The sequence below is a fragment of the Rhinoraja longicauda genome, chromosome 28 (genome assembly GCF_053455715.1).
Source record: "Rhinoraja longicauda isolate Sanriku21f chromosome 28, sRhiLon1.1, whole genome shotgun sequence".
NCBI classification, from domain to species: Eukaryota; Metazoa; Chordata; class Chondrichthyes; order Rajiformes; family Arhynchobatidae; genus Rhinoraja; species Rhinoraja longicauda.
Genome location: NC_135980.1, coordinates 23,580,163 through 23,606,176, shown reverse-complemented (window position 1 = coordinate 23,606,176; position 26,014 = coordinate 23,580,163). Strand labels below are relative to the sequence as shown.

General features: G+C 46.6%; 1 protein-coding gene across 5 annotated transcripts in view; it reads left to right on the top strand.

Annotated features, from left to right (window-relative positions):
- Positions 1-26,014, top strand: part of LOC144607148 (CUGBP Elav-like family member 4) — a 426,038-nt gene that overhangs the window by 35,245 nt on the left and 364,779 nt on the right. For all 5 annotated transcript variants that reach the window (XM_078423785.1, XM_078423782.1, XM_078423784.1 and 2 more), the window contains exon 2: positions 2,235-2,317. In XM_078423785.1, coding sequence (XP_078279911.1) covers positions 2,235-2,317 — 83 coding nt within the window. The remainder of the gene's footprint in view (positions 1-2,234; positions 2,318-26,014) is intronic.

Below are 26,014 nucleotides of genomic sequence, written 5' to 3'. Positions count from 1 at the left end.
TCCATCACAGTGAGGAGAGGACTGGAGGAGACTCACTGTGATGGATGTTTCTTTGATGGATGTTTCTTTTTTTTGTGTGTTTTTGGGGTTGTGTAATTTTAATGCCTATTTTAATGCTTTTGTTGTTGGACTGTGGGTGACTGAATTTCGTCCAATTTGGATGACAACTAAAGCTATCTTGAATCTTGAATCTCTTGAATAAGATCATGAGAGGAATTGATAGGGTAAATGCACAGTCTTTTACCCCTAGAGTAGGGGAACCAAGAACCACAGGACACGGGTAGATTAATCTAGAGGGGCTCACTAGTGATCTGGAGGCAGTGGTTCAAATCCACTGTGGACACTGTGAATTAATTATAGTTAACGCTTCCTTATTTTCGTAGACAGAAAGGTGCCGGTACATACATTGGATTAATGTACATACGGGATGGCATGGTGGCGCAGCGGTAGAGCTACGGCCTTGCAGCGCCAGACACCCGGGTTCGATCCTGACTACGGGTGCTTGTCTGTACGGAGTTTATACCTTCCCCTCGTGACCTGCGTGGGTTTTCTCCAAGATCTCCGGTTTCCCCCCACATTCCAAAGACGTACAGGTTTGTAGGTTAATCGGCTTGGTGTAAATGTAAAATTGGCCCTCGCGTGTGTTAATGTGCGGGGATCGCTAGTCAGTGCGGACTCGGTGAGCCGAAGGGGCTATTTCCGCGCCTACATCTCTGAACTGAACTAAATAAAACTGAAACTAAATACAAATCATGTGGCCGTAAAACAAAATAATGGCGTTTACCATTTTAGAGATGCCGACACACCACATTGCAGCGTGCTGTCACAAAGTGTATTAATCTGAGATCTCAAGAACAACGATGAATTAGGTGGATTATCTGTTTCATTTCTCAATGGAGTGATGGGAATTGGCCAGGACAACTCTTCTTTTCTTCCTTGAGTTAATTTTGCCCACTTGAGACATGACTACCGTGAACTTTTTAATCAGCAAGATGGCAGCCCACAGGGAAGTGTTCCCTCAGCACTGCACTGAGGTGCCAATTATGATTAGGTGGAGTTAACCTCATGAAATGCTTATGCCACTATTGAGCCAAGGAAAGCTATTACCTAATAGGCATGAGAATCAGTTACATCATCCTGGGAGTGGAAGATGCTTCCATGGATTGCTTTAAGATCCCGGGAGATGCAATATTCCAGATGATGCAGGCAAATCTATGAAATAAAAGTCCGGAGTCAACTAATATTTCTTCAAATGAATAAAATGTTCAATCTTTGGAATTCTTCTGCGTTACACCAACTGAAACCAAAGTGTCAATACGTGGAGATAATTTGCCCCAGATTCTGTTCAGCAATCTGTTCTGTATAAATTAGGGAGAGAGGGAGAGCGGGAGAGGGAGAGGGGGAGAGAAAGAGGGGGGGAGAGAGAGAGGGGGGAGGGAGAGAGAGGGGGGGAGAGAGAGAGAGAGAGAAAAAAAAGCATAAACGTATTTCATAGGCTTCTGCAATTTATTGAGCCTCTGTAACGCCCAGCTCTTTCGACAAATTTTGTCACGTAACATTCTTGTCATGTGCCTTGGGCTGTTTTGCTATGTCAAAGATGCTAACATAAGAAACAGGAGTAGAAGTGGGCCACTTGGCTTCTTGAGCCCACTCAGCTATTCAGTTACGTTATAGTTGAGCGAAACTACAAAAGTGCTGGAGTAACCCAGCGGGTCAGGCAGCATCTCTGGAGGAAAAGGATAAGTAGCGTTTCAGGTTGGGACCCTTCTTCGTACTCTGTGATTGAAAAAGGGACCCAACGATCCGTCACGTATAGATTCCGTTCGCAGGTGCTGCCCGACCCACTAAATTACTCCAGCACTTTGGGGTTAGCTCAAGATTCCAGCATCTGCAGTTCCTTGAACCGACAATGCCACTCTCCTGCCTTCTCTCCATAACACTGGCTGTTTTTAGAAACACACATTTTTGGGGTTGATAATTTCCTTGAAGTTGGGTGTGAAATTTGCGTTTCTTGAAATTCCCCTCGTGGTGTTTTTACTTCTCTCGATGATTTGAGGTGAAGATATTGGGGGTTGTTAAGGAGGATATGAGGCCACACCATCTAGCCCATTAGCTTTGTCACCTGTTCTATTCATATCTCTTCCTGAGTATATTGCAATCATTTACCTGTTGGAAAGTAATTTCAGTGGGATTTGATTTCTTTTCACACGGTATATATCTATGTTTTCCTCTAGGCTGCGCCTTCCTTACGTACTGCGCAAGAGAATCAGCTATCAAGGCACAGAATGCATTGCATGAGCAGAAGACACTACCTGGGGTAAGTGAGGCTTTTATGTTATTTGTTTTGGCAGATAAAAACGGGATTCTGATTGCTTTTGTTACACGGCAAGGGGCTTGACAGACCTGAAGCAAAGCCACTGCTTATTTACAATTGAGTGTGGCTCGAAGATGTGCTTTCCTGGCGCCTCCAATGTAATTAATATAAAGTAGGTGCCCCTCCGGGATCATTTTTGTCTGGGTAACTGCGGGAGATTATGATGAGAGGGCCGTTTACGTGGCCAGCTATTTTTGCTTTCTATTAACATTGCGGGTTTTCAATGCGACCAATTTGGGTGTAACTTAGACAATGCTCACAAAACTGTAGTGGCCGGCCTTTGCACTTGTTTGAAGTACTTTTTCCAATTCCAGCCCTTGGTCTGAGATGGGCTGGCTCTACCTCCCTGTGCTGGTACAAAGCTTACGCGGAACAAAGAACTCGCAATTGTACCTTACGGGCAGACATAGAAACATAGAAAATAGGTGCAGGGTTAGGCCATTCAGCCCTTCGAGCCAGCGCCGCCATTCAATATGATCATGGCTGATCATCCAGAACCAGTACCCTGTTCCTGCTTTCTCCCCATAATCCCTTGCTTCCGTTAGCCTTTAAGACCTAGATCTAACTCTCTCTTGAATACATCCACACCAGTCACCAGATACATTAGACTTGCCTAACGTGTCCAAAAATCTTCCATGGGGATGCCTGAGCAGATTGCATAGAAACATGGAAACATAGATGATTCTGGATGATCAGCCATGATCGTATTGAATGGCGGTGCTGGCTCAAAGGGCCGAATGGCCTACTCCTGCACCAATTTTCTATGTTTCTAAATCAAGGCCTTGTCTGTCCTGATAGATTTTAAAGGATCCTTCAGGTAACATTCCTGATTGTCCTGGGTGGCGTTTCATTCCTTCCCCCAGCCAATGCTTCACCCAAACCAGTTAAAACAAACAGATAACTTGTATTTTGCGCCTTCGTAAAGTTGCGGACACCTTTGCTATATTTGACATGACATTCACATGCTACAGGGCAGGTCTTTGCCTCTCTGAATGGCTTGTTATTTGTGAAGTTCTGTGCAGCGGGAAGGAGCTGCAAGCCTTTGTCAGTTTTCCTTCGGACAGTTAACTGCTGTGTATCAGGTTTCCCAATAGATTTAACCACCTTGGAACCCAAGAAGAAGTCAATTCAGTGTATCAGTGGCTTGGTTATTGGTGTACTGGGACGAGAAACAGTGGAATAACAAGAGGTGAATGCATGCTATCCACTTACAACCCTTGTCCTGCTGTTCACGTCTAGCCAGAGATAACAGTTGTCCTGTGAAACTGCAGCAGGAGAATTGGAAAATATAATGTGTGCGTGTGAACATTGTATGGTTTCAGCTGCTTAGATTGTAAGTTCTAGAATTTCCTTCTTGAACTCTTCGTCTGTCCTTAAAACCTATCTCTGCAACCAAGTCTCTCGTTCATCTGTCCCAACATGTGACTTCGGGTCAGACTTAGTCCGAAAGGTAGTTGGCAAAGTGTCTCGGGACTTTTGACCAAGTTAACGACGCCGCAGTATTTGATGCAAGTCGTCTTGGGTGGTCTTGGTGGACAATCATTGATATGTCTGCTTTGTGATTCCTTCTCCACGTCTCAGCTTGTCCCGAGTGGAAAAATTTTGGTTCACTTCATTGAAAATTATGAGGTGTGTTTGCAGTCGGTCGATAATTGAAGAGTTAGATGCTCCGGTTTCGTCTTTTGTTTTTTTAAAATCTGAACTTGGTGCAGAGTCAGAAGGAGCAAAAACGTCCCTCCTGGTATCACAGGGCATTGGACACGTGCCCAGCCTGGGCTGTTCCTTCCCAACCCATTCTCCTCCCTCACCTCCTAGAACCCAACAGTGGTCTGCTGCTCACATGGTGGTCCACCTAGAGTGGGGGAGACCCAAGCTGCTAGTCAGTGAGCTGTCTTTCAATGGACCACCCCATAAGCAGGGTCAATCTCCTGATTTTGGATGCTGTTTTGTTCATTGGCTTTGGTGTGCATGGAATTGACCGAATTTAAGCGGAATTTTGGAAGAGCATCTTAGAAATATGAAGGCAGAACCTTGATCTGCATCACACACAAGTACACTAGGAAGAAAGCAAGAAGCAATTTACTATTTTTACCAAAAGCATTTAAACTATACATGTAATGTTTTATTTTTAATGTTTTTTGTTTTATTCGTAATTATTTACTGTAAGTGGTGTTGTTACTTGTGAGCAAAGCACCGAGGTAAATTCTTTTTATGTGTACATACTTGACCAATAAATGTATTCAATTCAATTCAATTCAAGTGAACTGTGGCAGAACTTTGCAGATAAGGAACACACATGGAGTAATTCTAAAAAGAATCAGCATCCGAAGATTTGCACTGAGCTTGCTTATTCTTTATTACGCTGACACAAAATCTATTATATTATCTTCTGGGCTAGAACGATTCTAGTCTATTTTGTACGCCTGCCGTGTTCACAATGACAAGCGATACAAGTTAATTTTGCATGAAATCCTATAGACAAGGGCACAGAAATTCATGCACCCAAAAGTGACATCTCTATACCTCCATTCCCCTAACGCTCCTGTTACATTTGTGAGTTAGCCTATCCTTCCAGAAGACAACTTGGGATTTGGACTTGCGGGACTTTAAAGATACAGCATGGAAAAAAGGCCCTTCGGCCCACCGATTCCGCGCCGACCAGCGATCACTCTGTACACTCGCACAATTTTACGCACTAGGGACAATTTACTATTTTTACCGAAGCCAATTAATCTTCAAACGGTACGTCTTTGTAGTGTAGGAGGAAACCGGAGCACCTGTTGAAAATCCACACGGTCACAGGAAGCACGTGCGCACTCCGTGAAGGCAGCACCTGTGGTCAGGATCCAACCCTGTAAAGCAGCAACTCTACCGCTGCATCACTGTGCCGCCGCGCTGGTTCTGTTAGAGATGCCCAAACAAAGTGTGCCCTTGATAAAGCAAAACTACACCATGAATTTGAACGAGTGAGTATTAAACAGAGTTTAGATAATAGACATGAAGATAATGCGACAGATGGCCGAAAGGCTTGTCAAAGACACAGGATTTAAGGAATGTCAACATTGAGGAAAGAGACATGTGGAAGCAGAGAGGGAGAAATCCTGCCTCAGGTTGACCTAGATCATCGCTGCCAGTGGCAAAGAATTGAGAGCATGCAAGATGGCGCGGTGGCGCAGCGGTAGAGTTGCTGCTTTACAGCGAATGCAGCGCCGGAGACTCAGGTTCGATCCTGACTACGGGTGCTGCACTGTAAGGAGTTTGTACGTTCTCCCCGTGACCTGCGTGGGTTTTCTCCGAGATCTTCGGTTTCCTCCCACACTCCAAAGACGTACAGGTATGTAGGTTAATTGGCTGGGTAAATGTAAAAATTGTCCCTAGTGGGTGTAGGATAGTGTTAATGTGCGGGGATCGCTGGGCGGCACGGACTTGGAGGGCCGAAAAGGCCTGTTTCCGGCTGTATATATATGATATGATATGATATGATATGCCAGGAGGGTAGGACCACAGCAACTCAGAGACTGATGCGGCAGGGAACGTTTCAGATGTAGGGAATTCGAGGATTAAATGGAGAGGTTTAAAAATGATGCCAATTTAAAAATCAAGAAACAACTAAACATAGCACAAAAAGTAAGGAGATTTGTGTTTGGTAGATTATTTCTTTATTGTAACAATGCTTCTTGGCAATAAATCTTATACCGTTGGAAAGCCTGTTTATTCCCCTTTTAAATGGTGCCACATTTGTAAGGAACATGCATTTGTGGGATGAGCAGCAGAGCTGAATATATGGGTTGCGCCCATGAAAAATTTGCCAAATCTCTGCCAATGCCAAACAGCTTATTCTGCTGTTGCTATTGACTCTTGTTTTGAGCTTCTGGTACCACCAGGTGCTGACAATCAGGTGTCAATCAAGGCAGCATCTGTGAGCATGGACCCTGCTACAGTGGTCAGTAGGTGTCTGCTCCAAGAATCGGCATGCCACGTTTGACTGATCTGGATAGGGCCCGTGCGATAGGGCAACTTCAAGCTGGTGTTCCGCAAAACCAAGTTGCGGCATTATTTGGAGTGAGCCCTAGTACCATCTCCAAAGTGAAGGCCAAGTTCCATATAACGGGGGATGTCAGAGACAGGCCGCGAAGTGGGCGTCCCAAGAAGACGACACCCGAAGAAGACCGTTTCCTCACCCTGTCAGCACTTAGGAACCGTAGGCTGTCTTCTACAGATTTGCAGTCAAGGTTTGCAGGACGATATGGCCGACAGCTCTCTGCCCAGACAATTCGGAACAGACAGCACGCAGCCGATCTCCGGTCTCATAGAGCTGCCAGGAGGCCTGCCATGACTGCCCTTCACCGTCAGGCCCGTTTGCGCTGGTGTCGGCAACACGTGCACTGGAACCTGAACATGTGGAGGAACGTTATGTTCAGCGATGAGTCCAGATTCTGCCTACGGCAGTTGGATCATAGGGTCAAAGTGTGGAGAAGATGCGGAGAACGTTATGCTGATTGCTGCACCGATAGAGTAACATCTTTTGGTGGAGGCAGTGTGATGGTGTGGGGCGGCATCTCCCTCACTGGAAAAACGAGGCTTGTCATCATTGGAGGCAATCTCAATGCAGAGAGATATCGAGATGAGATTCTGCAACCAGTGGCAATCCCATATCTCCACAGTCTGGGACCGAACTCTATCCTCCAAGATGCCAATGCTCGCCCCCACAGAGCAGGGTTTCTCAGAGACTACCTCCAGAATTTGGGAGTGGAGAGGATGGAATGGCCTGCCAGCAGTCCTGACCTCAACCCCATTGAACACTTGTGGGAACAGCTTGGGCGTGCCGTTCGTGCCAGAGTGACCAACACAACCACGTTGGCTGACTTGCGACAAATGCTGGTTGAAGAATGGGATGCCATCCCACAACAGTGTGTGACCAGGCTGGTGACCAGCATGAGGAGGAGATGCCAGGCTGTTGTGGCTGTGTATGGTTCTTCCACACGCTACTGAGGCTCCTGTTTATTAAATGAATAAATTGTTAAATTACCAATATGTCTTGTTTCTTCAGACTTCAATCATCCAATCCACCAAACAACACCGAACAAGAGTCAATGGCAGAATAAGCTGTTTGGCATTGGCAGAGAAGATTTGGCAGATTTTTCATGGGTGCAACCCACATACTCAGCTCTGCTGCTCATCCCACAAATGCATGTTCCTTACAAATGTGGCACCATTTAAAAGGGAAATAAACAGGCTTTCCAACGGTATAAGATTTATTGCCAAGAAGCATTGTTACAACAAAGAAATAATCTACCAAACACAAATTTCCTTACTTTTTGTGCTATGTTTATAATGTTGCTACAGTATTTTGGGTATTAGAAAGCCATGGAGTCATGCAGGATGAAAACAGGACCTTGTGCCCAACCTGCCCATGCCCGCCAAGATGCCCCATCTTTAAGCGAGCCCCCATTTGGGCCATATCACTCTAATCCTTTCCCTTCCATGTTCCTGTCCAAATGTCTTGATAAATGTTGCTATTGTATCTGCCTCGACCACTTCTTCCGGCAGCTTGTTCTATATACCCACATCCTCTCACTTCAAAATTGCGCCCTCTAGTTCTTGATTCCCCTATCCCATTAGTGACTAATCCCCTGTTAGTGATTAGTTTTCATTAAGGTGGATGTAATCATCATTGTGAGTATAGAATGGGGAACCTCCTTCAAGCTCTCAGTCACTTAACTCGTATTTGAGGGTTTGCGGAAAATATATCACATTAGTGTTACGTGCTGACGACCCGGTGATCACCACATGAAACCCTTCCCTCTGTTCTGAGCCTGAATGGACAAGAGCCCAGTGAGAAGGAATCAGACAGTGGAGCCATACAGCATGGAAACAGGCCCTTCGGCCCAACTTTCCCAGGCCGACCAACATGCCCCATCTACACCAGTCCCATCTGCCTGCGTTTGGCTCATTTCTCTCTAAACCTATCCTATCTATGCACCTCTCTAAATTTTCTTGGAAGACTTTGTACAATAGTTTCCAATGAAAACATCTTCCCTGTTGTTATCCATAACCTTTTTACAGTCCTGCTCTTATTCCACCTCTCCCCCATCAGATTATTGCCTCTGAAGTCTCGGCCAGTTTCCCCATCTCAATCAACCATCACAGCAAAAGCCCCTGATGTCTTCCTCTGCCCACAGCCTTTTGAAGCAAGGGCCACTGCTGCCTCTTCCACCGTGCATTGCATAGGGCACAATGTATCTCCATCCTTGCCTCACTTCCCAGCGACTGCACCAGCCCGGTCATCTACATACCACGCTGACCATCTCTCTTCACCGCCACCCAACTCACCCCTGGCCCAACTCACAGGTGGCACAGCGTCAGTCAAGGTGCAGGATTCTTGAGTGCAACGACACTCAGTGCTGGAGTAACTCAGTGGGTCAGGCAACATCTCTGGAGGGCATGGAATGGTGATGTTTTGGGTTGGGACCTCTCTTCAAAATAATGGGCAGCACTGCTGAAGTTTCCAAAGGTCCTGGGTGGAGCTGAAATGTGAAATAAGGAAGCCAACGAGTTAAATAATTGCTACTGCCTTGCTGTAGCGCCGATGGAGGGTAGGGTTTTTTGGTGCGGTAGAATTTCCAGATCTGCACCTTTAGCTGCACAGAATCTCTTGCCCAGAGTAGGGGAATCGAGGACCAAAGGACATAGGTTCAGGGTGAACAGGAAAAGATTTAATAAGAATCTTTCACACAAAGGGAGGTGGGGTATGGAACAAGCTGCCAGAGGAGGTAGTTGAGAGCTGGGACCATCCCAATGTTTAAGAAACAGTTAGACAGGTACATGATTAGGACAAGTTTGGAGGGTTATGGACCAACTGCAGGCAGGTGGGACTAGTGTAGCTGAGACATGTTGGCCGGTGTGGGCAAGTTGGGCCGAAGGGCCTGTTTCCACACTGTATCACTCTATGACTCTATAATGAGATGTGCAAAGCCTTTTAATCAGTTTGTGGACCCATCAGATCCAACCCCAATGGTCGCAACAGCAACTGGTGAAATGTATTTGACCTGAAACATTAAATATTTTCCTCTTCCCACAGAGGCAGCCTGACCCTTTGAGTATTTCCAGCATTTTCCGTTTTTATTTTAGATTTCCAGCACCTGCAGTTTTTTTTGTTGATTTTCAGCACCATGATGTCACCAGATAAAAATAAACACTCAATTATCTTTACCACATTTTGAAGAGAGGAATGAAACAATAAAAAAAAAACTGGAAGGTGTTGCTTTCTAAGAGAGGAATGGCTTTTTCGATTAGTATTCTGCTTTGAATTAGCTTTTCCAAATAATAGAGATCAAGTCAGTGGATTGCTGAGGCAGTATATTTAATCAGTTGGAATCATTTTTGTTTGGGAGACGAGGGTCTGGGGTCGTCTGTCTGGCCACAGTCAAAGGGGCTGGTATGAAGAAGGGTCCAGACCCGAAACGTCACCTGACCGCGGTCTCCAGAAATGCCGCCTGGCCCGCTGAGCTACGCCGGCGCTTTGTGCCGCATTTAATCGCCAGTCCAGCAGCTCGATCTCGACCTCGACGCCAGCAGAAGACTCTTGACGAAAATATGCCTTGCGCAGAGGATAATGACATGTCTCAAACGTGCGGTTGCCTGGGTGAAATTTATGCTCCGGAGAAGCCTCGTTAAAGGTCGGGCAGTTTAAAAACCGGGACGGGTTTATCGCTGGCAGTGCGGAGGAGGGGATTGGGAGGGCGGGGGGCGGGCTTTGATGCCTCGCTGTTCTGCCGGGATCAGGTACGCATGTTTAGCTGGCGCCCACACTGCGCCCCAACAGCTGTCGCTAGGCAATGCGGGCATGACTGAGCCTGCAGTCTGTTGACAGATTGTGGTGCCCATGACTCAGCCTCACGTGGCCGACTGATTACTCCTCACAGATAAACAAGTCCAGGAGCCTTTACATCCCTTTATCCCAGTGGAATTAAAAGCTGATTTCCTTTATTTGAAGGCAGTGCTATTTTGGGACAAGTCTGAGAACCATTTTCCATTGAGCTGTGAAGCATTTGGAAGGCTCTACCTTCAGAAATATCATGTTTTTTTTCTCCACAAATTCTTTCTTTCCTTGCACAAGCAATGAGCATTAAGACCTTTAAGCGAGTCCTTTATTGAGCCCAGAAGCATCAGACAGCTCAATAATCATTAAGGATATTTTCAAAAATGATGTTCTTGTTGTTTATTGGCTTCTCATTAATGGAGTAATAAATGAAAAATAACAGGGCTTGCCGAAACCATAAGCTTAAAACTGCCTTGTGGTGAACTGACTGTAGTTTAGGTCTGAACGTGTACAACATTTCCTAATTACATTATTGTCGTGGTATTTACAGAATCTTAGTGTAATGTAGATTCTTACAATCCCTATTTTGTAGGCTGATTGACTTCAGTGTGGATTAAACAGATGCCTAATTACAATAGATGCTGCAGCTACTGCTGTTCTTAGATTTGCACAAATGAGGGACTTGTGCTGTGATATGTATTCAACTTGTCTGTGCTTTTCGAGGAAGAGAATAATTCTAAACACTCAGATAGCGGCGCTGTAAATGACAGGGCAACATTTGAACACGCACACTGGAAATGGCCGACATGAAATTCTGTTCCATTAACATTAAAATGGATGAAACCATAATTTGGAAGCAGAGAGCTGCGGCTTTTCTTTGTGCTTTGTGCATGAGATCAGGGAGAATATTTAGGTCTGCTGTAACACGTTGCAGGAAAGATGAGGCAGGTTTGGTGAGGGGGTGGAGGAGGTTTACCAGAATGCTGCCTGGATTAGAGGGTTTCAGGCCCAGGGAGAGGTTGTATAGACTTGGATTCTTTTCTCTGGATCGACGGAGGTTGAGGGGAGACTTGACGGATGTATATAAAAAATGATGAGAGGCATAGATAGGGTAGACAGTCAGAACCTTTTTTTCCCCCCAGGGTGGGAAATGTCTAACACTAGAGGTCGGAGCTATAAGGTGAGAGGGGGAAAGTTTAATGGAGATATACCAGGCAAGTGTTTTTACACTGAGAGTGATGGAGGCCTGGAATACACTGCCAGGGATGGTGGTGGAAGCACATACGATAGTGGCATTTAATACAATACAATATATCTTTATTGTCATTGTACAGGGGTACCACGAGATTGGGAATGCGCCTCCCATACGATGCAATCTTAGATAGGCACGTGGAAGTGCAGGGAATAGAGGGATAGGGATCATGTGCAAATAGATGAGATCAGTTCAGCTGGGCATCATAGTATAAGAAAATAACTGCAGATGCTGGTACAAATCGAAGGTATTTATTCACAAAATGCTGGAGTAACTCAGCAGGTCAGGCAGCATCTCGGGAGAGAAGGAATGGGTGACGTTTCGGGTCGAGACCCTTCTTCAGACTGATGTCAGGGGGGCGGGACAAAGGAAGGATATTGGTGGAGACAGGAAGATAGAGGGAGATCTGGGAAGAAGGAGGAGGGGGAGGGTGGGACAGAGGAACTATCTAAAGTTGGAGAAGTCGATGTTCATACCACTGGGCTGTAAACTGCCCAAGCGAAATATGAGCTGGGCATCATGTTCGGCATGGACATTGCGGGCCGAAGGGCCCGTTTCCTGCACTGCACTGTTTTATGTTCTAATCCAGTCATCCACAGAATGGTGTTGTAGTGCTGAAGGAGCCCCATCACATCCACTATGCAGTGCATTCCCTCTTTGGCAGTGCTGACAATGCCCCCTGCAAGCCTAAATGCATGAATATGTATTCCATTTTCTTCTGAAAGTTGCTTGTCAGTCTCCTTCCACCGCCCTTTGGCAACGCTTTCCAAACCAGCTTCTTGCCGGGAAAAAAGAAAAATCTCCCTCATGCCGACTTCGATTCTGTGCCACTCACCTTAAAGATATGTGCACCACTTACTGATTTATTCTGCTTTTTGTTTATTGACTGTTGCAAAATCCTTCAAGATCTTGAACATCTCTATTCAACCTCTTTTTTTTTTGACAAGCGCTCTTTTAAGCTCACACTATCTAGCCTTGCCATTAAGCCTCCTTGGTACCATGCTAGTAAATCTTGCATCCTCTTCAAAGACTTGCCATTCTTCACTGGGATGTGAAGCCCAGAATTGATGGCAATGTGTCGGGGAGCCTGATTTTCCTTTTGAAGTCTTTCAACATCTCCTGCCCACCTTCAAGTGATCCTGGGTATTTATTCACAAAATGCTGGAGTAACTCAGCGGGTCAGGCAGCATCTCAGGAGAGAAGGAATGGGTGACGTTCCGGGTCGAGACCCTTCTTCAGACTCGCTTTTGGAACTGGCCCACTTGGTCAAGGACAGTATAAAAATAAAACAGGAGACGTATAACATCCTGAACTGCATGGGTTTTCTACGGGTGCTCTGGTTTCCTCCCACACTCCAAAGACGTACAGGTTTGTAGGTTAATTGGCATGGTATAAAAATATAAGTTGCCCCTAGTGTTAATGTGCGGGGATCGCTGGTCGGTACGGACTCGGTGGGCCGAAGGGCCTGTTTCCGCGCTGTATCTCTAAACTAAACTAAACTAAACCCAGTAAAATCATACGGCCGACCTCACCTTGATCGCACACAAAAGAATCGTCACATTTCTGGCGCCAACAAAGTTATAGAAAGTTCATTGAACCGCCTATCTTCTCGCAGTGGCAAATTGGGCTTCCCGCTGCACTTGATCGCAGGCCCGACATTCTCGACGGTCCCTCTCCGGGTCCCCCTCCCTGAAAGTCATTGGGTTCCGAACGGTAGCAACACCAGCAACTCTGAGTGGTAAAGACGGCATGTGGCATGCTTACCTTTGTCGGATTGGGGAATTGAGTACAATTCCTCATCTGCTTTCAGGAAGCCTTCGTCATTCCTGTCCCCAAGAAAAACAAAGTGATCTGTCTCAAATAAACCACGCAGTAAGCTCTAACTGTGACCACAAGGAAGTGCTTTGAAAGACTGCTAATGGCCCACATGTGCACCAGTCTTCCAGTGAATCTAGCTCCCTTGCAATCTGTGTGCAGGAATTATAGGTCTACGATAGATGCCATCTTGCTTACACTACATGCAGCTCTAGAAACATAGAAAATAGGTGCAGGAGGAGGCCATTCGGCCCTTCGAGCCAGCACCGCCATTCATTGTGATCATGGCTGATCATCCACAATCAATAACCCGTGCATGCCTTCTCCCCATATCCTTTGATTCCGCTAGCCCCATGAGCTCTATCTAACTCTTTCTTAAATCCATCCAGTGATTTGGCCTCCACTGCCCTCTGTGGCAGAGAATTCCACAAATTCACAACTCTCTGGGCGAAAAAGTTCCTTCTCACCTCAGTTTTAAATGGCCTCCCCTTTATTCTAAGACTGTGGCCCCTGCTTCTGGACTCGCCCAACATTGGGAACATTTTTCCTGCATCTAGCTTGTCCAGTCCTTTTATGGACTGGACAAGCTAGAGCATTCTTAACAATAGGAACACATGTGCCAGGGTGCCATTCGTTAAATACATCTCAGCCTTCAAACCATCATAGCAAATGAGCTCATCACTAAACCTCTGCATCTTGGCCTTGGGGTCTCCATGTGCAACTGGCTTCTGGACTTCCTGACCTGCAGACCACAGTTGGTTAGAATTGGTCATGATTTCCTTCACGCCGACCCTCACCTCCTCAGACGCCCGCCCCTCAGTGCTGTGTGCTCAGTCCCTTGCTCTATTGTTTGTGTTGCCACATACGCCAGCTTGATCTTTAAATTCAATGATGGTACCACTGTAGTCGGCCGGATCAACAACAACGATGAGATGAAGTACAGGGAGGAGATGGAGAATCTTGAGTCATGGTGTCAGGACAACAACCTAGCCCTTAATGTCAACGTTTAAGAACCAATTATAGATCCATAGTATTTATTCACAAAATGCTGGAGTAACTCAGCAGGTCAGGCAGCATCTCAGGAGAGAAGGAATGGGCGACGTTTCTCAACCCGAAACGTCACCCATTCCTTCTCTCCCGAGATGCTGCCTGACCTGCTGAGTTACTCCAGCATTTTGTGAATAAATACCTTCGATTTGTACCAGCATCTGCAGTTATTTTCTTACAATTATAGATCCATGGTACATGGATGGGTCAGTTTAGAGTGATATGGGTCAAACGCAGGAGGTGGGACTAGTGTGGATGAGACGTGTTTTGTCGGCGTGGGCAAGTTGGGCCGAAGGGCCTATTTCCACGCTGTACCACTCAAATTGCGGGGGCTGTACGTGTCGGTTGCCTCGGTAGGGGTCGAGCTGCCTGTCCGTGGGTGCGGGGGGAAGAGAGGGGAAGTTTTGTTGCCTCCATCACAGTAAGGGGGTGTTTGGAGTCACTGTGATGGATGTTTGTGTTGGGGTCGTGTGTCCTGTGTCTTGTGACTGCTGAAATTTCGTTCGGTATTTATACCGAATGACAATAAAGTTTTGTTATACTGTTATACTGTTATACTGTTATATCAGCAAGAAGAAAGAGTCGGTTGTTGACCTGAGAACACAACCCTGAGAACACAACCCTGTCCCCATCAACAGAGCTATTGTAGGACAATCAGCAGCCTCAAATTGCTAGGTGTATGTATCACCAACAACCTAACCTGGTCTCTTCACATTGATGGGGTGAGCAAGAAAATGCATTTGCATGTTTACCTTTTCTCGGCGTCTGAGCAGAATCAGCCTGTTCATGACGATTCTCTCGAACCTCATGAGAGAATCATGAAGCGTCATCATGAGAACCTCCATGAGAGAATCGTGTGGGATGCACTGGAGAACATGCTCTGATGGGATGCATCTTGGCCTAGTGTGGAAACTGCTCTGCTCTTGGCCGCCTAAACCTGCAGAGAGTGTTCACTTCCTTCCACACAATCCACCTTCACGGAGCGTTGCCCCAGGAAGGCTGGAAATATCTCCGAGGATGCCGTGACCATTCCTATTTCCCTCATATAGCCTCCTGGGGGAAGATAAGGGAGCATGGCAGCCAAGGCTGCCAGACTTAAGAACTACCTGAGGATAGACGCAAAAATCTGGAACAATTCAGCGGGTCAGGCAGCATCTCTGGAGAAAAGCAATCAGTGACATTTTGGGGTCGAGACCCTTCTTCAGACTGTGAGTCAGGGGAAAGAGGGATGATGGATATTGATGGTGATGTAGGGAGATATAGAACAAATGAACGAAAGATATGCAAACTGTAACGATGATCAAGGAAAGGTGGAGCCCACAATGGTCTATTGTTGGCTGTGGACGAGCTTCTGTGCCCATCTGAGCCCTGAAGCGATAAACCCTCTTACACCTCCTTGCACTGGAGGTGTGGCCATGTATTCTTGTTCTTAACTCCATCTTATTCGGTTATTCCGGTATTTAAAAATATTATGATTGGACTACAATCGTGCACTCATTCTGCACTTTTGTGCTCATTGTGTTTATTGTTGCATTTATCATTACTGTCTGTGCACTGTTTACTCTGTGAGCTTCATGCGAACAAGGAATTTCATTGCACTCTGGTGTATATCATAAATTAATCCGAATCTGATGCAGATCACTCTGAGCAGATTGGTTAATAGATGATGAATAATGATTGTTGTCTAACAGTGGAGACCTATTTTAATAGCATTACTGCATCAAAGTGAAAACATCTTGAAATTACAGGCCCGTTTTTTTTTTTCTTTCTTCTTCCTCCCTCCCTTCCTCATTTCCAAAGGCTTTGTTCAGGTCTATTATTATCACGTGCATCAAGACCGCGAATAGCTTTGTTTTCAATGCTAGATCAGATATACCATACATACGTACATACATACATACCATACATACGTACAATCAAGTCAATATACATATGTAGATGTACATACACCATACATGCGTACAATCAAGTCAATCTCATGTACAATGGAGCAAAGGCAAAGGGTGCAGAATACAGTTCTCTGTATTGGCGTGCATCAGTTCCATAGACAAGAGTCCAATGTCCACAATGGGGTGGAGGTGAATCTGACAGAGCCTTGGATCATTCAAACGCCTGACAGCAGAGGGGAAGAAGCTGTTCCTGAGTCCGGTGGTGGGTGCTTTCAGGCTTCTGTATCTTCCGCTGGCCATGAGCAGGAAGAAGAAGGAATGACCAGGGTGGGAGAAGTCTTTGATTATGTTTAAGTCTGAAGAAGGGTCTCGACCCGAAACGTCGCCCATCCCTTCTCTCCAGAGATGCTGCCTGTCCCGCTGAGTTACTCCAGCACTTTGTGTCTATCTTTGGTTGTGTTGGCTGCTTTTCCGAGGCAGCATGAAGCGTGGATGGAGTCGATGGTGGGAAGCCTAGATCATATTGTTCAGATGCAGTCACTTAATGACTGTGCTCCAATGCTCTGCTCTGTCTGTGAGCCCCTCAGGAGGCAACCAAACAGCTGAAGGCATCGCAACAGAGTCTGAGGTAAGAGCAGATTATGCTAAAAATAAAAGACACAAAGTGCCTCAGCAGGTCAGGCAGCATTTCTGGAGAACATGGTGATGTTTATGGGTCTGGACCCTTCGTCAGACTGATTGTAGTTGGGAAAACTGCGAGATGTGGAGGCGGGACAAAGCCTGGCAAGTGACAGGTGAGGGGAGGGGTTGATTTGCAGACGGGGATGACAAAGACTAGAGATGGGAAGAAGACAAATATCTGTGAGGCAAAGAGATAAGGTGAGCAGAAGGGGGAATTGTGACCCTTGTCCACTCACCTGCCAACCAAACGCCTCTCCCTCTTTCCCTCCCTCTATCCGCCCCTCTCCCAGCGGCAGACTCGCTGCCTTACTGCGCCAGAGACGCGGGTTTGATCCCGACTACGGGTGCTGTCTGTACAGAGTTTGTCCGTTCTCCCTGTGACCATGTGGATTTTTTTCCAGGTGCTCCAACGCTCCAATGACGTACAGGTCTGGAGGTTAATTGGGTTTTGGTAAAAATTCTAAATTGTTCTTCCTAATGTGTGGGAGAGTGCTAGTGTACATGGTGACCGCTGGTTGGCATGGACTCGAAGTGGGCCGAAGAGCCTGTATCCTGAAAGTCTCCCCCTTCCTCTCCCCCTCCCTCTCTCCCTCTTTCTCTCCCTCCTTCTCTCCCTCCTCTCCCTCCTTCTCTCCCTCCTTCTCTCCCTCACTCTCTCCCTCTCAGTCCGTAACCACCATAGAATGATTCTCTTTGTCAAAGCCACAGGTCGACTGAGAGAACATATCCTGATGTGGCACGTTTTGCTTGATTCCATTCTGGTGAATCACAGTGAGGTATATGATCGGATCAAAGGTGCTAAAAGTGAAATGACAATGGAACATTTAGTGTGCAGGAAGGAACTGCAGATGCTGGTTTAAACCGCTGATGGACACCAAAAAGCTGGAAAAAGCTCAGCGGGTCAGACAGCATTTCTGGAGAAAAGGAATCGGCGACGTTTCGGGCCGAGACCCTTCTTCAGACCGAGAGTCTGAAACTCATATACCATCTCAGTCTCAATGAAAGATTTAGGTCAGGCAGCATCCGTGGAGAGAGAAGCAGAATAGCCAACATGTCAGCTTGTAAACTCTTTCATCAGGAGCAGGGAAAGTGATTGCTGCTAATCGTTTGCTGGCTGTGTGCCAGCTGTGTGCCACGTTCACTTTTGCAGTAAACACACTCCAGAGCGACTCAATTGCATGTGAAGGCCTTGAAGTGTCCTGAAAAATGCCTGATGAGCCAAAGTAAACGTTCTTTTTTCTCGCCGGGTCCCAGTGCGACCGATCTAGGAGCGAGCTCACTTCATTACGGCATGCCGTGGAGGTATATGACCCAAGAACCGAGCTCTTGGGTTCCAGTTTCCAAACGACCAGTCGCCAAACGACCAGTGTTCCCAGAGACAAGACGCAGAAGAAAACAATTACAGGATTGATTTCATTTAGCGTTCTTTTATAACCTAGAAATGCGGTGCGCTATTCTTTAAACACGAGTCCTGGTGACTGCACTGGGAGCAATGTGCCCGGGGAAGTTAATGACGATGGGCTGTTTAACAGATATGATTGAATAGGTTAATATACATGATGCAATTGGTGACCATCAGGGGGTTAATGGGTGCGTTTGCTGATGATTAGTTTTCTTCAATTTGCTGCATCGAACAACTCCTAGTTATTTGACCCAGCAAACTGACCCAAAATTTGTTCTCGTGATGTCGTCTTCACCGACTATTTGAACAAGAAAGTCTCCTTCACAAATGCCACAGATAAAAATAAACACAGAGATTTGCTCAAAATCATGTAAATTACTGCCAACCCCTTTTAGAAGAAAGTACGATCGACGGGTGATGCAATTTGGCTTCTCGTTTTCCTTTCATCCAGGTTTCAACACCTTTTCATGTTGCAAGATTAAGAAGACCTTTGTCATCTGGCTTCTTCGTAAACAGCCTTTCCTCACTTACTCCATCAAAAGTCCCCCCTCAAACCCATCTGATAGCTCATTTGACAAATCTCCTCGTAACCCTGTGCTGGGTGAAAGGGTCTGTTGGTGAAGTCCAAGTGGCAGCACCTGGAATGAAACAAAATGTGGGAAATGCTCAACAGATCTGGCAATAAAGGCGGAGGAAAAAAAATGGGTGTAAATTGGAGGGAAACTAAGGAAGGGAAGACGAGACAATAAAAAGGGAAGGTGACCTTTTTCTCCATCAATTTTGGAACTTTTGAAATCCATGAGGTGCGGCACGGTGGCGCAGCGGTAGAGTTGCTGCCTTACAGCGAATGCAGCGCCGGAGACTCGGGTTCGATCCTGACTACGGGCGCCGTCTGTACGGAGTTTGTACGTTCTCCCCGTGACCTGCGTGGGTTTTCTCCGAGATCTTCGGTTTCCTCCCACACTCCAAAGACGCACAGGTATGTAGGTTAATTGACTGGGTAAATGTAAAAATTGTCCCTAGTGTGTGTAGGATAGTGTTAATGTGCGGGGATCGCTGGGCGGCGCGGACTCGGTGGGCCGAAGGGCCTGTTTCCGCGCTGTATCTCTAAATCTAAAATAACTTCTCCCGATTCTAAGGAGAAGACATTGGTCTTGGTTCCACCAAGATGCAGGACCGAACGCCACAGGAGATCCTTCTTCCCTGTGGCTATCAAACTTTACAACTCCTCCCCCTTCTGTCGTGGGGTTGACTGAGCCCCACCCCCCCCCCACCCCCTCTCCAATCTTTGCAATTCCCCCAATCCTTTCCACTCGTCACTTTAATTTCATGTTTCATGTATTTTGTGTTTTTATGACTGTTGGCAGATCAACTTCCCTCCTGGGATAAATAAAGTTCTCTCGTATCGTATCATGTCACATCGCATCTGAAACACTAGCTCTGCACCATCACCACAGAAAGGTCCAGACCCGAAACGTCACCTGTCCATTCCTTCCAGTCATGCCGTTGAGTCACTCCAGCACTTTGCCTTTCACTCAAAATTCCAGCGACTGCAGTTCCTTCTGCCCCCTGTTTCTCCCACTGAGGTTGCTGCCTGACCTGCTGAGTATTTGCATGCCTCCTTCCCAATGTCAAATGTTTGGCGTCTGCATCATCTTGCTTTTGGTGATTTATGTGTCAGGTTGAACTGCCATTACACGCAGCACTGCCTCCATGGCAACAGGCCAAAGCCAGAATGCTCGTTTAAGATGGATAAGGTGTACTGTGGTGTCAGAGGGAGTTTTATTATTCAAGTCAAGTGGAATTTGTTGTCACATGCACAAGTATGGTGAGGTACAGGTACAATGAAAATGTTGCTTGCCATAGCATTACAGCCACATAGATTCAGACAACACAGAGAAAACACAAATTAGACATAAATTATCCATAATTAGAGTCATACAGCGTGGAAACAGGCCCTTCGGCCCAACTTGTCCATGCTGACCAACATGCCCCATCTAAACTAATCCCGCCTTTGGTCCATATCCCTCCCAACCTGTCCTATCCATGTACCTGTCTAACCTGTTTTTTAAACATTGGGATAGTATCTGCCTCAACCACCTCCTCCGACAGCTTGTTCTATGCATCCGCCACCTTTTGTATAAACAAAATTACCCCTCAGGTTCCCCTTAAATCTTACCCTGCTCACCATAAACCTCCAGTGTGTCCTCTGGTTCTTGATTCCCTTACACTGGTCAAAAGACTCTGCGTATTTACCTGATCTATTCCACACATAATTTACACACAAATTCAGCAAGACAGTGAAAAGGAAAGACTGTCCAAAAAAACTGGAGATTAATACAAAATGCAATCAGAAAACAAGTCCATGATAGTGCAAGAGGTGGTTTGTAGTGTACCGTGGCTAAGATTGGGGTTTAGTTTAGTTTAGAGATAGAGTGCGGAAACAGGCCCTTCGGCCCACCGGGTCCGTGTCGACCAGCGATCCCCGCATATTGACACTATCCTACACCCACTAGGGACATTTTTTACATTTACCAAGCCAATTAACCTACAAACCTGTATGTCTTTGGAGTGTGGGAGGAAATCGAAGATCTCGGAGAAAACCCACGCAGGTCACGGGGAGAAAGTACAAACTCCGAACAGACAACACCCGTAGTCGGGATCGAACCCGGGTCTCCGGCGCTGCATTCGCTGCAAGGTAGTGGCTCTACCGCTGCACCTCCGTGACCGGTTGTGTAGGTAGGTTCAAGACCTGATGGTTGTAGGATAGTAGCTGTTCCTGAACCTGGTGTGGTGGGACTTCAGGCTTCTGCACCCGATGGCAGTAGGGAGAAGAGGGCATGGCCCAGATGGTGGGAATCCTTGTGTAGGAAGGAACTGCAGATGCTGGTTTAAACCGAAAATAGACACGAAACGGTGGAGTAACTCAGTGGGTCAGACAACATCACTGGAGAAAAGGAATCGGGACACTTCAGGTCGAGGCCTCATCTTCAGAATCCTTGATGAGATGCCTCCTCCTTGAAGCAGCGCCTTGGGTAGATGCTTTCGATGGAGTGGAGGGTGGGCCGAGTCCACCACTACCTGCAGCCTCCTGCATTCTTGTGTGTTGGCATCGCCGTGCCAGGGCTGGATGCAACCAGTCGGGTATTTCCTACTGTAGATGTTTACTAGAGTATTCGGTGACATTTCGAACCTCTTTAAACTTATGAGAAAGTCCAGACACATTGGTGCCTTCTTCAAGGTTATCATCTGACAGAGCTGTAACTGAGGACTCCCCCACCCCTTCTCTCTTCTCCACATCCTCTGGTGTGCACCCATTTCTCCCACTATCTGTCCCTCTTCCATCCCCCCCCCCTCCTCCTCACCCTTCCCCTCTGTCCCTTTCAATCTATATTCCTCCCTCTGGTCTTATAGTTCGCTGCCCCTCTTCGAAGCAGCAGAGGAGGACACGTACACCTTGACTTGGCCAGGCCGACATTGCAACGTTGCCAGGGCAACAGGCCCCGACGGCCAGCTGCACTTAAAGCAACTTGGACTTTGAAAATGGCGCCAGGACGTGGTGACTCTTGTATATTGTCTCGGTGGACTATTTCCATGCACTTTGTACTTAATGTAAGATCGGGCTTATGTATGGTAATACTTTGCTGAACTGTAAGCAAAAAAAAAGGATTTCACTGTACCTCGGTACATGTGATAATAAAGAACCATTGATCCATCGAGTGGTTGACCATACCACACACATTCAAGGAAAGATATAGATTAATATGACTTTTTCAGATCCTTTGAGGGTTCCATTGTGGTTTACAACCAATTAGGCACATTTCTGAAGAGTAATCATGGCTGCAATGTAGGAAGTGGAAAGAAAGTCCGTGGCTGAGTTGGTAGCCCCCTTGTCTCTGAATCAGGAGGTTGCGGGTTCAAGTCCCACTCCAGGGACCTGAGCAAAAACTCCTAATTGATGCTCCAGTATTCTCTGTGATTCTGCTTGTGTATAAAATTGGGGCTTTGTCCTCTGGACCTGACCTGGCTATTGTATCTCTGCATGCCTGCACTATTCTATTTTATATGTTGATGTACACGTCCATAGCCTCATTTGTGTTTATTTTTATCTCTCCCTCTCCCCCTCCCCCTCTCCCCCTCCCCCTCCGCTTCCCCCCCTCCCCCTCCGCCTCCCCCTCCGTCTGCCCCTCCGTCTGCCCCTCCCCCTCTCCCCCTCCCCCTCCGCCTCCCCCTCCGTCTGCCCCTCCCCCCTCCCCCTCGCCCTCCCGCCCTCTCGCCCTCTCCCTCTCCCTCTCCCTCCCCCCCTCTCCCTCTCCCTCTCCCCCTCCAAACGGAACCCGACATAAGTAGCGGATGGCATAAAATTCACGTCAGGGTAAGCTGGCTCTGTCTCTGAGGGAATAACGTTGTGCTTTGTAACTGAGCCAAGGATTTTGCATTAATTCTCAAGTGGATGTAACAGGTCCCAAGCACTAAGAGGTTGATGCCTTTACCAATAATAAGTGAAAACATAAAACTACTGGAAACACTCAGCAGGTCAGGCAGCATCTGACGAGAGAGACCTACACCTGTAATGCTCACTGGTTCTCTTTTCACAGATGCTGCCTGACCTCCTGAGTGTTTCCAGCGTTTTTTCTTTCATTCCTATTATTGGTATCAGCAGTTATTTTTAATTCATGCCTTTGCCTATATTTCCCTGAACCAACAGCCACTAAAACTGATCATCTAGTAATTAATTGCTGTTTCTTCGAGCTTGCCTTTCACAAATTGGCTGTTACTTTTCCATCAACACGTCGGTGGCCACACATCAAAAGCACTTAATTGGCACTACATTGTTTCGGGATGTTCAGAGGCTGCAAAAGGAAGTGTGTATATTATACAAACTTATTTTTCCTATTGCTCCAGAATGATTGCTACGAATATTGGGCGGCACAGTGGTACAGCGGTAGAGTTGCTGCCTTGCAGCGCCAGAGACCAGGGTTCGATTCTGACCTCAAGCTCTGTCTGTATGGAGTTTGCATGTTTCCCTGGGTGCTCTGGTTTCCTCCCACGTCCCAAGGACGTCCATCTTTGTAGGATAATTGGCTTCTGTAAATCGTCCCTCGTGTGTAGGATAAAACTAGTGTACGGGAGATTGTTGGTCAGCGTGGACACGATGGGCCGAGGGGCCTGTTTCCACGCTGCATTTCTAAAAAAAAAATCACTGTTGGAACAGAAAGGGTTAAGGGGAGATCTGATAGACGACGTCAAAGTTATGATGTGTTTTCATAGTGGCTATTTCCAGGGGCAAAATGGTCACTTTATTGTCACATCTATGTAGATGCGGTGAAATGCTCTGTTTTGCACACAATCCAGTAAAATCATACAAGATATAAGCACAATCATACATAAGTAAAAACGTGCAACGATTACAGTGTTATAATAACAGTGGATGTCTTCTGAGGCAGTACACAAAGAGTTGACATCTTTTCCGGCGCCATCTTGTACCTTGTCAAGTATCAAGTTCTTAAAAATATTGGGTCTTATCTTGGCCTTGAAGGCCCGTTATCCTGGTGGCAGCACTGGGTCAGTGATGTAGGGAGGGGTCAGCCTGGCCTGGGGATGTTGTTGGTAACCATGGTGAGATGAGGAGAGGTTTTCGTTTTGAATGAGGTGGGTTATCATATCATATCATATATCTACAGCCGGAAACAGGCCTTTTCGGCCCTCCAAGTCCGTGCCGCCCAGTGATCCCCGTACATTAACACTATCCTACACCCACTAGGGACAATTTTTTTTTTACATTTACCCAGCCAATTAACCTACATACCTGTACATCTTTGGAGTGTGGGAGGAAACCGAAGATCTCGGAGAAAACCCACGCAGGTCACGGGGAGAACGTACAAACTCCTTACAGTGCAGCACCCGTAGTCAGGATCGAACCTGAGTCTCCGGCGCTGCATTCGCTGTAAAGCAGCAACTCTACCGCTGCGCTACCGTGCCGCCGTGATCTGGAACGCCATGCCTGAAAATGGCAGAAGTTATAAATCTGAAAAGCAAAATGAGGTAAATATTCGAAAGGAAATATTTACAGAGCTATTACAAAAAGCCAGGTGCGAAGGGAAGGGTGATTAATTGCATAACTCTTCCATTGAGCAGTGCACAATGATAGCCAAGCAGCTTAATGCGCTGGAGACACAGGAGTGTGCAGAGGCTGGAAGATTAGTTTAGTTTAGAGATACAGCGCGGAAATAGGCCCTTCGGCCCACCAGGTCCACGCAGACCAGCAATTCCCACACATTCTGGCCTTCCATCACAGTGAGGAGGGGACTGGAGGAGACTCACTGTGATGGATGTTTCTTTTTGGGGGGTTTTGTGTTGGTTGGGGTTGTGTAATTTGCTTATTTTATTGCTCTTATTGTTGGACTGTGGGTGACGAAATTTCGTCCAAAAAACTTGTTTTTTGGATGACAAATAAAGATATCTTGAATCTTGAATCTTGAATCTCTCTTGATCTCTCTTAACACGGCCCTACGCACACTAGGGACAATTTTTACATTTGCCAAGCCAATTTACCTACGTACCCGTACATCTTTGGAGTGTGCGAGGAAACCGAAGATCTCGGAGAAAAGCTTGAACAAAACACAAATTGCTGCAGGAAATGGACAGATGCTGCCCGACCTGCTGAGCAGTTTGTTTATCGTTGACCGTGTCGTTGCTTTGTGATCCTTCCACATCTTGCTCAGCCTCCATTCTATCCATGTAACTCTGTGTAAAGCACTGTATAAATGCAGACGCAAGGAACTGCAGATGTTGGTGTACAAAAAAACCACACACACACACACACACACAAAGGGCTGGAGTAACTCAGCGGGGTTAGGCAGTAACTCTGGGGAACATGGATAGGTGACGGGCATAGGTGAAAAAGAAAAAAAAATGATTGGAAAATATTCTTAGTTATTGCTAAGATGTGTAGGAAAATAACTGCAGATGCTGGTTCAAATTGAAGGCAGACACAAAATGCTGGAATAACTCAGCAGGTCGGGCAGCATCTCGGGAGAGAAGGGATGGGTGACGTTTCGGGTCGTGACTCTTCTTCAGTCTGAAGAAGGGTCTTGACCCGAAACGTCACCCATTCCTTCTCTCCTGAGATGCTGCCTGACCCGCTGAGTTACTCCAGCATTTTGTGTCTAGAACGTTATTGCCAATATCAACAATGAAAGTTACACTGATAATATAATCTGATATGCTGGAAAATAGCAGCTGAAAGAGATTGCTCTTCCTTTGTGCATCTCTTCCACCTTCAAAGGCACCCTTGTCAAAGGCACCCTTGTCAAAGGCACCCTTGTCAAAGGCACCCTTGTCAAAGGCACCCTTGTCAAAGGCACCCTTGTCAAAGGCACCCTTGTCAAAGGCACCCTTGTCAAAGGCACCCTTGTCAAAGGCACCCTTGTCAAAGGCACCCTTGTCAAAGGCACCCTTGTCAAAGGCACCCTTTGCTCCTGCAAGTCTTGCCCCTCTGCAAGATTTCAGTGATCTGTTTTCTAACTTTTCCTTCCACATGTTGCTCAGCGTCCATTCTATCCATGTAACTCTGTGTGTAAAGCACTGTATAAATGCAGACGCAAGGAACTGCAGATGTTGGTGTACAAAAAACACACACACACACACATGCACAAAGGGCTGGAGTAACTCAGCGGGGTTAGGCAGCAACTCTGGAGAACATGGATAGGTGACGAGATTCGGGTCGGGA